At 38.5% G+C, this 15,243-nt stretch overlaps 1 protein-coding gene across 1 annotated transcript in view; it reads left to right on the plus strand.

Annotated features, from left to right (window-relative positions):
• Positions 1-15,243, plus strand: part of NR1H4 (nuclear receptor subfamily 1 group H member 4) — a 38,682-nt gene that overhangs the window by 23,012 nt on the left and 427 nt on the right. Inside the window, exons 5-9 of the mRNA XM_031600009.2 lie at positions 1,252-1,385; positions 1,903-2,001; positions 2,826-2,925; positions 4,311-4,457; positions 13,850-13,963. Coding sequence (XP_031455869.1) covers positions 1,252-1,385; positions 1,903-2,001; positions 2,826-2,925; positions 4,311-4,457; positions 13,850-13,963 — 594 coding nt within the window. The remainder of the gene's footprint in view (positions 1-1,251; positions 1,386-1,902; positions 2,002-2,825; positions 2,926-4,310; positions 4,458-13,849; positions 13,964-15,243) is intronic.

Below are 15,243 nucleotides of genomic sequence, written 5' to 3' on the forward strand. Positions count from 1 at the left end.
AATACCAATTATTATCTCCATCATTCCTATTCCCCCCTTTCAAGGTATTATTTGCAGGTCTTATTTTAATCATGTAAATTTCCTCTTCTCTCAGCAGTTCAGGTAGGTTATTTTATATAGTGCTTAAACAGGAAATTAAAAACATTCACAACGAAATTCACTGCTTTCACGGTATCTTCCTCTACCATCATGCACTCACTGAATGAGCACCTTTCCCTGCTCTGTGTTTTCAAAGTTGAAGAATGGGAAGGATGCTTGAATAAAAGTCCTGTGGTGATATGTTTATTTTTAGATGAATACTTAAGAGTTTACTTTCTCATTTGTGCTTTTTGGCTGTCTTCCACTGGTTGCTTAGGGTACACATTGTCCCTTTCATTTGTTACACAAGCAAGTTGTTAGTTTTTATGACATCCACATAGGGATGCTCCCTGGTTCAAAGGACTGAAGTGTAGTCTAAAACAAAATACATCAATGCAAATATCTTTTCATTGGGACAAATGAAACCCTAGAGTAAAACTAGTTTTATCCAGTCTTCTAAGACAAAGACATGCAAACTATCAAGAGCAACTGGGCAACATTTTAAATTAATACATTTTTCATCTGTATTTGCCAGCCTCAGTTACTTCTGGCCTAAATTTTCAGCTGTTGGTCTATCTGTATACTGATGCTAATGGTTGAAGCCTGGGAGTACTCTTCTAAAAGAACTTTACAAAGAAGCTGTGCTACAGCTATAACACGGCTTAAAGATTATTGAAAAAATCCACTGCCCTTTGTGTAAGAACAGCTGCACCTTGATTACTGTTTCGTATCAAAATTAGACAGTCTTCTAATCGCCCTCATTTACTGCGCATTGGTTTGCATCCTGGAGCACAATGAAGGCTTTCTTTTGGATGAAGCTTAACTTGAAGGCATAATCCAGAACAGTCCCATCACACTCTGTCTGTAAGAGCATTTAAGAGGTGATCCAAAACAATCCCCCTGATATGCACACTGTGCAGATGCTGGGCACCAACTGGTGCTGTGCAGCACCAACCGTTTTCCTCTGCAGATGGGCTCCTATTGGGCTGGACTACTCATTGGTATATACTTGTGTGTCTCATTAGATTCACATCACGCATGTTCAGGAAATGGTCTGTACAGATAAATGTGTTTGTTAGCATAAAAGGCATTCAAGGGCATGTTTATGCACCTAGTCAGTGCCTAAAGCATATATATATATATATTCAAAATCTATTGTATTATGTGTTCCAGGTCTATTAACAGAAATACAATGCAAGTCAAAAAGGCTACGGAAAAATGTGAAACAGCTCCCAGATCAGACAGTCAATGAAGATAATGAAGGCCATGACATGAAACAAGTGACATCTACAACTAAAATGTATAGGGTAATAAAATTCTTGCAATAGTAGTGGTGTTTTTAGCTAACTGTGGTTACTACAGTGCATAAGTACTTGTAAACTCTGTGGATCTGTCTGCATCAACTAAAAATCCATCTCTCACTCAAGTCAAGAAAACACCTTGAGTATAGTAGTTCTGGTATCTTTAGTCAAAACTCAGTAGAGCCTCCGCAAAAGCCATAAAATATATCTTCTGTTATACGTGTCTGGTATACTTCACATACAATGAGGTGTGGTATTGAAGTTTGAGCACGCCTGGCTAGTTGCTAATCATTTCCCTATTTCTAATATTAAACCACACAAACTCATGCTGTTTGGAAACCCGAAACACCTCTCCTCTTTTGATTTCTGTAGAAATCCAGTGTCTCTTGGTGACAAGCAAACCTAGTCTGCTTGAGGTCCAGGTGCAAGAAATAGATGCATATCTTTTGCCTAAAACAAGTGGTGCCGGGTCATTTCTACATAACTGCATTTCATGATGGACTTTTTGTTTTTGTCAGTATAGGAGAAAGTAGAATTTACCCCAGAACAGCAGAACCTTCTTGATTACATCATGGATTCATACAGCAAACAACAAATACCTCAGGAGGTGTCAAAAAAGCTGGTAAGTAAGTGCATTGATTAATTAATTCTTGAGTTGTGAAGAGGCAGAGGATTAAGTAGGCTATAAGTTTAAACATGCTGTGAGCAGGCAGAGTTTCTCCTATTCAGTCATTAATTATACTACATCTTTGTTTACCAAAATTAAATGCCAAGAAAAAGCTTTCTACTCTTTTAAAATACACCTTTATGCTCAAATATAATTTTTGCTGATTGGAATTTCAGTGGTTTTTTTTGCGTTATCAATATAGACAGTGAGTTTGACTGTAACCAAGCTTTCTTTCTTTAAAGTTACAAGCCTGGATTCTTAAATGTATTTCAGTTTATTGTTCCAAATTCCCAGCATCTTTCAGGTTTTTGTTAGTTCCTTTTTCTTTCCTTTTCCTCCCTATCTTCTAGAAATTCTGTTTTCCATTTAAAAATTTCCAGTTATCATGCTTAGATGGTAAAAGATTGGGAAATAGCCAACTTTTTTTTAAACACAAGGCATAAAAGATATTTTGATGGTTTTCATTTTACAGTTTAAAATTAAATATTGTGGTGCACATGTCAAGAAGTTCTAAATTTCTAAGTCAGGAAGTGCCTAGATCATTGACTACTAGACATGACATTGAAAGTGAGACAGATATTCAAAGGAAAGGACACTTCCTACATATTTTATTTGTTAAAACACCTACCAAAATACCTGTTTTGTGAATGACTGAGGACAAATTACAGGGTTATATAAGCCTCCTGCCAGGCCCACTCTAATAATTCTTGTATTTTATGTCTTTAAATGTGAAGTGCTGATGGATATTAACAGGTTTTGTTTGTTCTGATTTCTAACAGTTACACGAGGAATTCAGTGCTGAAGGGAATTTTCTGATTTTAACAGAAATGGCTACCAGTCATGTACAAGTTCTTGTGGAATTCACTAAAAAACTACCAGGTATATCCAGTCTGCTGGGCCACATTTTGTTATTTCAAAACTTTGCTTTCAGTTGCCATTTGATTGTTGTGTATATTTTGAATGCTATATCAAAATGCCACCTCCTCTGACACATGCATTCTTCAGACACCTGAAATCTGAAGAAAAGGGGCTTTGTGCTCTGCAGAGAATATTTTGAATAATTCAAATTCTCTCTCTGAGATGTGGCACTTTCTGCCTATTGGAAAACAAAATGTTCAGAGGAGGGGTGATATCTCTAGAGAGACTTTATTTTCATATAACAGTGCAATGCCAAATAGTCTGCCTCTAAATTTTAACTAACATTGGCAAGACTGCTTTGCTCAGCTTGCTGCCTTTCTGGAAAAGTGTTTCAGTTGTGAACTGTGGATGCTAAATAAGTCTGCCTAGTTGGAGGCACCAATATTTATGGACCTTGCATTGTGTGTTATGGACAAACACTTAAAGCCTGAGTTCTAATATTATAATTATTATTAATTTCAACTACCAAGTGGATGTTACCTCAGGAGTGAATGTTAGGCATGGTACAGATTCCTTGTGAGACAAGTCCCTTCTTCTTTGCCAGGAAGCAGTGTTTCCAGGTGCTTTCTCACCAGCACTGAGCGCTTGCCCACCATTCTCCATCTGGAAAGGGATTCCAGCACCTTTCCCTACACTCAGCCTTGAAGCCTTGAACTGAGACACCCTAGAAGAGATTCTTCAGGCCCTTCTTTTTAAGGAAGGTGCAGTGGAATGCTTAGCTGTAAAAAAACATTATTCTCCTAGCATTCCCATGATCTTGAGTTTTTTCTGTGTGTTACAGACTTGCTTCAAAGACTAATACTTTAACTTTTTTTTATGCTATCAGGAATACTGGTTCACAGGACATGAACGGGGTACAAATTAAGCAAAGGAAAGTGTAGCAATATCAGCTGAAAGATGCTAAGACAACTCCTTAATGTCACAAAAGAAATAATTCAGTATGCTACGTGCTACTCTGGTTGAAATCAATCACTGGTCAAGCACAGGGTTATGCATGCATGTACACACTTGAGAAGAAGCAAGGCTATGAGCTAGAAACCTGATAGTATTTTGATAAGAGGCAAAAAGTCCTACCAGATTTTTGCAAGCCAAATTTCCCTATGCTGAGGAAAAGGCAAAGGCCTGGAATTAAAAGTTGCACAAATGCTGCCTGCTTGACTTTGGCGAGGACTGAGCTTGTGTTGTTATTCTGTGGAATCTGAGTTTCAGCCTCTGTACTTGTCAAGTAAGCTAACACCTGCATCAAGGTTACACAGATGTGTAGCACCTCATGTTTGAGAAGTTCAGGACAGAAAGTAGTGGGGACTTTTCTGCTGATGCCTTACTTGTCTCTCATGTCTCCTCAGGCTTCCAAACCCTTGACCATGAAGATCAGATTGCTTTGCTGAAGGGCTCAGCAGTAGAAGCCATGTTCCTCCGTTCAGCTGAAATCTTCAGTAGGAAACTTCCTACAGGTCATACTGTCCTTCTAGAAGAAAGAATTCGTAATAGCGGTAAGCATCTTGTTTACAAGGCAAAAAAAAAAAACCCACACAGTCGCAGTTCTGTGTCAGTATTTTGACCTTGAAAAGCTAGTAAAATAGTTTACTAGTATTGAAAAAGTCTCATCTGAAAGCTGTTCTTCATATTAACTAGAACAAATCTAATTCAGCCTTGAGTGTAAAGATCATAAGGTAAAGGTTTATTCATAAATACATTGCAAGTGATATGAATAATGCAATCTTGAATAAACCCAGTACAACTTTCCAATGATAAGCATAGAAGAATGAAGAAAACAGATTCCATTTCAAATTGTTCAAATAAAATATCAGTATTTTTGCTTGCAAATGAAATTACTCAAAGAAAGAAAGAGAAAAGAAAAAGAGAGGATTTTAGGATGTTAATGTAGAAGATAAACATCTATTCTTAGGGTTAATTTGGCAAAAAATGATTCATACTGCATAGAAGAACTACAAATATGGAATATTCTCAATATATTTGCTGCTTCTTAAGGTCCTTCTAAATTTATAAGTCTGAAACATTACAAAAAGATGAACTAAGCTTGATATTTGCTCCTTAATGCAGGCAAAGCTGTGTTTTGCATTGTTACACAGCCTTTGTGCTCCACTGATGCAATACACAATGTGTTTTGTTTTTTCTGTCTTGACTAGCAAATTTTATCTACCCTTCATCTCATCATTAAAAATTCAAATGTAATAAAAATTCTGAAGCTTTGATTCTAGCTTCTGGCCCTCCTTTATAATAGCCAGAAGGAAAATATATATAGGAGAACAACGCTAATCATAGAAATGGGCTTGAATTCAGTTCTGATTCAATTAATACCCATGACGTGAGGGGACTACAGATGTATGCAAAACGATTCCAATAATTATGCTTTTGAAACCCTGAAAAGGAATCAGAAAACTTGAGAATAACTCACTTGCTGAAGATATGGTTTTAGTTTGAGTTAGAATGCTCATTTCTAGGTTTACATTTTATAGTTTTTAATATTTCTTTTATTTAATTATAAGAGACCATTATTTGAAGAACTGGAGACAGTGTGTTTGAGGGTGATAAAAGAGTGATACAGATGGCTTCTGGGCAGAGGAATGTGCCAAGAAGGCTAGACGTAGAAGAAATATTTTGATCCTGAATATCAGATAGCCCATTAAGTCATACAAATACTTTTTTCCTTACTCGTACTTTTCAGATAGTCTTAATTCTCTGCAACTGTTGGGTCAAGATGAAATGCAATGTCCTTCTTTCTGAGTGAGTTAGTACTAGACTTAAAGATAACATTACCTGCCATAGCATGACTAGTTGGAATATGACATTGTATCCTGTTGTAATATTATTGACCTCTCATGAACTAGTTAAAAATCCAAGCATTATATGTATAAGAAAGTTTCAAGACAACTAACAATTTCCAATGAGGTGTTACTCATTCCAAAGGAAGATTTCCTGCAATTCTTTTTTTCTTGGAGAACAAAAGCCACCAAGGCAAATTAAAAATGAATTCTGGATCATAACCTGTGTTGAATAGTTCCCAAGGAAAGAAGCACTATAACTTTTTAGTGTGTAAATATATAAAAGCTGAACATATAAACATGTATTTACTGCTTGTGGGAAAAAAAAAGACTTTCTAAAGCATCTTTCCTGAAGCTGCAATCAAGCTAGGAACATAAAAAGAAATACTGCTACTAGAATTTCTCCCTCCCTATTTTGCAGGAGAGTAAAGTATGACCCATCTTACCTGCTGCTGGCTGCACCTTTTTCTTTCCATTTATAATCAGAATACAAGAAATAACAATCTTTGTCATGTATTCTCTTTCTCCTGTGCAAATTCAAGTCTATTTAAAAACAGTTTCCTTGACTGCACTTAATGGGGTTTTGACAGTAAACAAAAGCAGCTTGCAAATCATTGTGTTTGTAGCTGTGTTAACTGTTGCTACTGATGCTGCTGAAGCTGATGTTGACTGTAAGTGCTACTGAACAGAACCAGAAGTCACTCAGAATTCCCAAGAGTGCAAGAGTCCCTCATTTTGGATGAACATTGCCTCACTGTCATTGCTGCATGTTAGAGAGTATCAGTTAGAGTTGGCCATGTCTCTTATAGGAAACTGCTTAAATGTGCTTTAAAAATGCCCCTTTGTCTCTCCATTCAGTGCTGGTCAGATAGTGTTATCAACTTCTTTGCAATGGCAATGCAAGCAGATGAGTTTCTAAGAGGAAGAGTCAAGAGATAGGTTTGATTCTCTCATGCTTCCCAGTATTCCCTGACTTTTCAAAAGAATATTCCTATGTTACAAGCTATCGGAGTTTCATGTTTTCATGTTAAACTCCTGCTTTAGGGCACTTTTACTGCACATTTTATCCTGGTTTCTGATAAATTCTAGAAATACACATTTAGGTAAATTTACTCCTTTCAAAATATTATAAAATGTCACTACTGAGGCATTTTTCTTTTGTGGTCTAATTCATGATTATTTGCAGGTATCCTGAGTTTAAATAAATTAAAAGTACGGCATCCAAATTCTTTTGCTGTCATTGCTTACACATACAGCTTTGAAAAGCAGTAAAAATGCAGCTCACAGCCCTGCTGCAGGACCTAGCACCAGAGTTCTGGCTTGAACCGATGTGATTTTGTCTTATTTTCAGCTGGGACTCTTTCTTCAGTGTGGTATGGTGCTATGTTTTGGTTCCAGGAGAAAAACAGTGCTGATAACACGGTGATGTTTATAGTTATTGCTAAGCAGTGTCGTACTGAGCCACGACCTTTCTGGCTTCTCAGCTCATGCCCACTAGGAGCTGGGAGGGGACAAAATCAGGACAACTGACTTAAAGGGGCCAAGTGGTTATTCCACACCATATGACATCACGTGGAAGGAGAGTTTTGAAAGGAGTGGGAGTTCATCTCACTCTCTTCTGCTGCTCAGGGGCCTAGCTGAACATCAGTCATGTGGTGGTGAGCAATTGCTTGTGCATCACTTCTTATACACATTCACATATATATTTTTCATAATTATTATCTTTTCCTTTTCTCTTAGTAAATAGTTTTATCTCAACCCATGAGGTCTCCTTTGGTTTTGGTTTGGTTTTTTTTTTTTCCTTTTGATTTGGTTTTTTTTTTCCCTTTTGATTCTCTCTCCCATCTCACTGGGAACAGGGAGAGTGAGCAAAAGACTGTATGGTGCTCAGCCACCAGAACAAATTTTAGAGTAGAAACTTTAGCAACCTCTCCTAAACTTCACCAGTAAGGAAACATGCTACTTACTAAAGGCTGCAGCTGAATATTATCATGTTATAGATGAGTCCAAGAGATAAGGCCAGGAGAGGTCGAATCTAAGTTACATAAAGAAGAAAGCCCAAGAGAATTATACATAAGTATGGAGACAGGAACTTTAGCATACACCTGACTGAACACAGCAAACCAAAATACCCTGCAAATCCAAGTGAGAGTAGCAAAGCAAATGCAGTGACAGTTGGAAGAGAGTTTAGTGAAGAAAAATCATCATGACTATTTGTAGCTCCTGGTGAGGTCCTAAGCGTTATCAGGCCATCAGCCATAAACTGTCATTAGTCAGAACTTCTATCAGCATTTCTTAGATACAAATGTCTGAATGTCACACAGTCCTATTGTCAAGCCTTGATATCCATATCCATAAAATCAAGTGGGAAGGGGGGGAATCCTGCCTAAAAGCCACAGGCTATTCAAACTTCTGTCACCTGCCACTGTGACCATTTAGAAGTCACTCTCATCTATTAATATTTATGCCTTCCCCGCTCTGATTCTATGGAACTTATGGCTTTTTTTTTTTTTTTTTTTTCTAATAAAGAAGCCAGAGATTTGATCGTGATGACCTTTGAGCATTATCAGTATTCATTTTCATTTTCATTCTCATGCTGATGGGATATATTTTTATTTCTTAGCTTGAGCATGTTGCATAAGATCCTGCTACATGTGCCTTTGTTTGTGCCTGTACAATCTTTCTGTTATGGAAATTCTTTCTTTCATGGCTCCTGAAATCTATATTAAGCCCTAGTGAGAAATACAGACATTTTATTTAATGTAATGAGAGCTCATAAAACTTACTCATCTTACTTGATGTTTCTCTATGCACATACCTTGTTGTCACTGATTGACTCATTTTGTTAAAGGCTGACATCTGGGCAATTTAATACCTTGTTTCTTTCTGTTGTTTTAAAAGCAAATACTCCCCACTGTCTAGCAGGACAATAATTTAAAAATCACTGCTGAAATACTGAATGTTTTCTCAGGGAGCATTTATACCTTCCTTTCCTAAGGACATCTGTTTTCAGTAGTCATTAAGAGCCACAGATTTTTACATCATCATTTTCTACTGATTTCAGTGTCAGGGATAGCATACTTTCTGATGTGAAGAGAAGTGGAAGAATTGGGACTCAAACTTTCAGTTGGCAGCAGGAGACCTGCCATTGTGAAGTACACCCTCGTCTTGCTGGAAGGGTTACAAGTGTTGAAGTGCAATGCAATCCAGCAGTAAAACGAAACAGCTGCTATTCCAAAGCACTGGCAAAAGGCCACCTATCGCCCTTGAACGTGGATACAAAGTTCCCATTGATTTGGACAAGGGCCTCCTGCAACCAAGGGCAAAATTTGGCAGAGGAACAATGGCTACCAAACCACTTCCGCTGCCTTTGGCTTTCATTATTTGATTATTAGTACTGAGTAACCACAGTGCTTCAAAAACTCACTGTGCTGGAGGCTGTATGGGGAAGCAACATGAAATAATCTTCACCGTTGAGAACAGATAATCTGAGACAGAGTAATCTCTTTATATCACTCCTTGTTTTTAAACATAAGTGCAAATCTAAGCTGTCCAGCTCTGCCAGTAGTTGCACGCATTCACATGGAAGGAGACATTTCCCATCCTGGGACTCGAGCCCAAATCAGCATCCTGCACAGAACATTTAGAAATCAGGGGCACTTTTAATTAAAGACTGTAGGAAGGAACAGAGTATATGATAGAACTTCTCAGCTTGTACATGGTCCTGCATGATCTCTCCTGCTGAGTGCCATGTTTCTGAATTACAAATAAAGTTTACACAAGTGTTTAAACCATATCTACGGAGTTAATTTATGTATATGAAAATATGAAAATAAGAACAGACATCAGAGGACCCAACCTCTTTCCTTCTGCATAAGTGTGCTTCTCTAGGCCAAAAGCTTACTTAGATAACAAATACTTCGCAGCATGGAAGTTAGTTCTGGTAGATGAAGCATTGTGAAAGATAAGGTGTAATTTTGTGAGTAATTAATATATTTTATTTTCATAAAACAGCCACTATCATACTCTTGATTTAATATCTAGTCATCTCCACATTTATGAAGAAAAAAAATATCTCTTCATCCATATTAATAACACAGTGCTAGTTGCTATTAATTAGCATTTATTTGCAAGCTTTCTTTTGCAATAGATCGATCTGCTCTGTTTTAATGAATAGACAAAATAAAAGAGAGAATACTGGTCTCAAGAAATGGCAATATTGACTTGATATCACAGGAAAAAAAATGAAGTCAATAGAGGGTTATGTTATGTCAATGAGGGCTATGTTAAACTCATAATTATTTACAGCCTGAAACTGCAAACCTTATGAAAGCAAGTCCTCTGAGAAATCATAGGAACAAAACTATAAAAATCAAGGCAAAGTCTGAAACAATACTTTGTCTTAAGTTACAGAGGTGAACTAAACTGTATAAGAAGTAAGAGGTGCTGAATGAATAATGCTGACAAATTTGCATCTCCTCTAGGCTAATGCTGCCGGGCCATACTCAGTAAAGGCAGTTTTTCCCATTGACTACCTGGGGGTTCCCAGTCAGTCAGGCGTTAACACAGCGAAATCAATTAAATTGAATTGCAGCGTCTGTAGCAGATGATAGAGCTGGGCTGATGGTTTAGTAGAAATCTGCCTAATTCAGAATGCTGCATAACAAAACACAGAGGAGACTCCAGTTTCTATTGCCTTAAGACAACATCATGCAAAGTTTTTCAAACCTTCTTGAAAAAAGTCTAAGCAGGGTACATCATTAAATGCAGAGCAGGAAGTTCTGCCTTTCTGATAAGTACAGTTTAGCTCTCGTCTGAGCTAAATAAAGAAGTATAAACAACTCACTTTTCTGTTCTCACTGAGGCCAGAAATACATTATAACTTTATCTATTTGATTTTTTTTTCACTTTTGGAGTATGATTGGTAGGAATGACACTTGAAAAGCCGCACAATTCATTACTCCTCCAGCCCTTCCAGGGGGCTGGAACAAATTGCCTTTAATTCTTTTTCTGATAACCTGAATGGAAGTGACATCTCGTACAGTAGATAAGGGGGAAAAAAGCAAGAACTATAAACATTTGTTTCCTGCCTTTCTTTTTTTTGTTTGTTTTTGCTTTCTAGTGGAGCTTATTAAATCCAAACTGAAGCATTTTCAATCACATTGGAAAACAGCCCCCTCTTGTGACGGAATAGTAGTTTGTGTAATGTGTTCATTCAAAACGAGGAATTAACTGGGAAAAGCCAGCACAGATGGGACAGGGGCAATACCAGTAACCAAGAAAAAAAAACCCAACAACATTATTCTAGACTTAAAATTGCTCTTTTGCATGGTTTTGTTCATAATTGCATAGTGATATACATCTGTTTAAAGATTTCAAGTATCTGTTGCTTTTTTTTTTTCATAAAAGCAGTAAACATCAGCTGCATTGCTATTACATTCCTTTTTATTACTCCCTTTTACCTATTCTGTCTTATTTCTCTGAACTGCAGTAGTGCAGAGAAGCCCTCTGATGTAATTTTATTTGCTTTCACAACTTCTCTTTCACCCCATTTCTTTAATTTCTTAATGTTAGCCTATAAGCTTTCTGGTGCAAGGACTGTTTTACTGCATACTTGCATATGGGCTCAAGGAGGACCTGAATTTAGGTATTTCATACCTTGTACTTCTCCTCTCTTCATCACACTTCTCTGTTTACGAGGGTGGATAGTGATAGAAGAAGGGGGAATGGTTTTAAACTGAGACGGGAGGTTGAGATTAGATATTAGGAGGAAGTTTTTCACACAGAGGGTGACACACTGGAACAGGTTGCCCAGGAGGCTGTGGATGCCCCATCCCTGGAGGCATTCAAGGCCAGGCTGGATGTGGCTCTGAGCAGCTTGGTCTGGTGGTTGGCGACCCTGCACATAGCAGGGGGGTTGAGACCAGATGATCTTTGTGGTCCTTTTCAACCCAGGCCATTCTATAATTCTGTGATTCTTGTATTGACAAGGGAACTTGAGAAGCTCTGTGGTCAGTAAGGCAATGAGAAAGTTCATCCAGCTGAAAACTAATCTTCCTCCTCCTCTCCCCACAAAGGAAAAGAAAAAAAAAAAAAAAAGAAAACCCAGTTAAATGATGAAGATGCGAAACAAACGAGGAGACTCTTAGTCACAGCCCACTTCTTCCTGTTCCCTGCCTGCTGCCAAGATGATGTGCAGTTCGACACCTTGCTTGGGGAGTACTAAAAATATTTGTAGTTGGCTCTGACTTCTCTCACTGTTGCTGAACTATTCACAAGAGGAATCCACTTACTTCAGTTTAGGGCTCAACTGGACTTCTTTTTTTCATATTTCCAGATTCATGTGAACCTTTAATTACATGCATGTGTTCCCTATGTACATCATGCTGTAAGAAATTTCGGCATTTAAAACTGCCATACAGACAGGCAGTTCCTCAAAAGTTAGCAAGGGCAAGTGTTCAAATTTGTAAATAGTTAACTGTGATGACTAAGCTTGCAGCACATCGATGCTGTGACTATTGCTTGCTCTGTATAAGGCTCCAGCTGTGTTATTAACTACCATAGGTGAGCTCTCACCATATAGATCTGCTTAATGAACATGGACTCTTCTCAATCACGTTGAACTTGTTACAAACACTAGATTTGTGGTTTGTAATCTGAAGCAAACTTGCAAATGTCACATATTTAAATATATTGTTTAGCCACAAAACATACCACACCATGCCAGACTATACTTTTCACTCTGTTGTGTCACATAACTACTCTACTGATCAAAATAAATTCATGGAATCATAGAATATCCCAACTTGGAAGGGATCAATGAGTCCAGCTCCTAACAGCTGTCACTGTCACAGTAAAATGTAACTTATTCATAGTTCAGCCAAATGACTTCACACTTCCTTTCTTTGAGCTGCATCTGCTGGGTTTCCTTTTGGACTTCCCCTGTTGCAGGCACTCTACAACCTCTAACTATCAGAGCTGGGCTCAGCTTCATGTTGTATAAAACACTCTAAACTTCATAGTTTCATGCTGTTTCCGAATTAAGTTGTAAAGCCTCATCCCAGAACAGCTTAAAACTAAACAAAGTGAAAGCACAAGAAATCACATGGCCCTCCTCCGTGGGAACAGAGATAGTCCCTTTCATTTCAGCCAAGAACCACTGGCTTGAATCTCCAGACCTTGTAGGTGCAGCCATTTCTGAGCTCAAGAGGCCGTTTGCAGTAGTCAGTGGCTGCTCTGAGTGACTCTGAGCAAACAAAAAAAAAAAAAAAAAAGATGCCACAGGACCTACTTCTCTTTTACACCAACGGGTAGAGCGAAATATATCTGTAACTGAAGGCTGTGTAAGAACAGTGTGACCCGATGACAAAGTCCGTAAGAGGAAGCCCAGTCGGCATGCCTCAGTGCAGTAACGCCAGTGGCTTTCATGATGGTGAGAGAATCACATGATCCCAACTCAAACTAGGCTATGTTTTCATTATTTATGTCTCTGTACTTCATAATACACTGGTTCATGCTAGGAGGTAGTTGCAAGCAAGTTGATCTCGGACTACAGGTAATCCTAGACCTAGCTGAAGTTTCAGGCTACATAAAAGGAGCAATTAAGTCTCTTTATGAAGACAACCAAAGTAACTGCCCATGGCAGGTAGCTGTATAGTAGAGTTGGGCTAATATTAAGCTATTCACCCTGAGAGATTTCCATATAATTAACATGAAGGTGGGGAACATGGGACTGTTTTGCAAACTGTGGATACTGGAAAAAGAAGACAACTGGGAAATCAGCAGACAGCAAGAACACAAATAAGTGCTGTTACAAGGAGCTAGGTGGACAAACCTGGAAAGAAAAGGAACTTACTTGAAAGAAAGACTTTGAAACTGTGAAGCTGCCAGCACTTACCTGTTTCAACTCTGTTCTGGTAAACAAGGACATGCTTGCACTTCTGTAAACTAATTGTATTGCATCAGACCTGATTTGTGTAGTAAATTTCTCCCACTAAGACAAACAGTCACGGCTTTAAATATTAACTTGTTGCTCATTGGCAATAAGCCAGACTATTTCAATAATTAAAGAAATAACATAGCTTTTATTTCCCTCTCAGGTATCTCAGACGAATTCATAACTCCCATGTTTAATTTTTATAAAAGTATTGGAGAGCTGAAGATGACACAGGAGGAATACGCACTGCTCACAGCAATAGTGATCCTGTCCCCAGGTAACTCCTAACTCAGAATTCAATGTTAGTGTGTTTGGAAAGAAAGCATGAGGAGTGTGACCTGAGACTTATGAAAACTCACTTTCTACACAGAATAAGTGAGCGTACATTCTAGTTTTCAGTATATTCTGTTGTTCAAACAAAAGGCTGGTGACAGCAACAGCACCCAAGGGAATGGCGTGGAGCTGAGTCAGGGAATGGTCAGGCTGGGTGTGAGGAAAAGGTTTTTCACCAGAGGGTGGTGGGCATGGAACAGGCTGCCCAGGGCAGTGGGCATGGGACCAAGATGCCAGAGTTCAAGAAGTGTCTGGACAATGCTCTCAGACCTGATTTTTGGGTGGTCCTACAGGGAGCCAGGAGTTGGAATCAACAATCTTTAGAGGACTTTTCCAACTTGAGATACCTTGTGATTCCATGATTCTGTGAAATCCAAACTCCAATTGCACGATCTGGCTTTGTGTACAAGGAAGAAAAAGTGCTTAAATACCTTGCTTAAAATAATTGTTGGTAGCTTATCAGTGCTCAGAGCAGTGGGCTTACTCCCTTAGAATATCCCAGGTGTGGTTACACGTGCATTGCAAGTCCATTGTGGAATGATGCATTTTTTAAATGGCAATTGGGAAATCCTATATATTAGAACTGAGAATGACAGTGAAGGGCTTCGGCCTCTATTGTACAAACAGCAGTGGGAGAGAGCAAGAGGACAGCAGGGAGTTGTCCTTTAGGCTGTAGAGAGCTGAAAACTGATCTTCCACAATAGTGCCAGGCTTTGCTATAAAAAACAATTCCTTGACAAGACAGAAGTAACCTACAAATTATGAAGAAGTTGTACAGTGCCTTATACAAGCTGACTCCTGAGGAAGGGACAGGAGAATCCCAATGCCTCAACACAAAAGACTGAAAGAGTAATGGAACTGCTTCACCTTTGCCATCTCATGTGAAACTTACTTGGATCACTAAGGCTTCCAAGGTTTTATCCAAGATGGTGAAGATGAAGCAATTCCATTGCTCTTTGAGTTAGCGCTGATTAGGAATGTTTTTACACTAAAAAATTAATAGAATCAATGAATCATTAATGTTGAAAAAGGCCTCTAAGGTCATCCAGTCCAACCATCAGCCCATGCCCACCATGCCCACTGACCATTACACTCAGTGCCACATCCACACAGTTCTTGAACGCTTCCAGGGATGGTGACCCCACCACGTCCCTGGGCAGCCTGTGCCAGTGCCCAACCACTCACTCTTTCGGAGAAGAACTTGTTCCTATGAAAACGCTGAAC

Source organism: Phasianus colchicus, chromosome 1 (assembly GCF_987193195.1).
Source record: "Phasianus colchicus chromosome 1, bPhaCol1.hap1.1, whole genome shotgun sequence".
Taxonomy (NCBI): Eukaryota; Metazoa; Chordata; class Aves; order Galliformes; family Phasianidae; genus Phasianus; species Phasianus colchicus.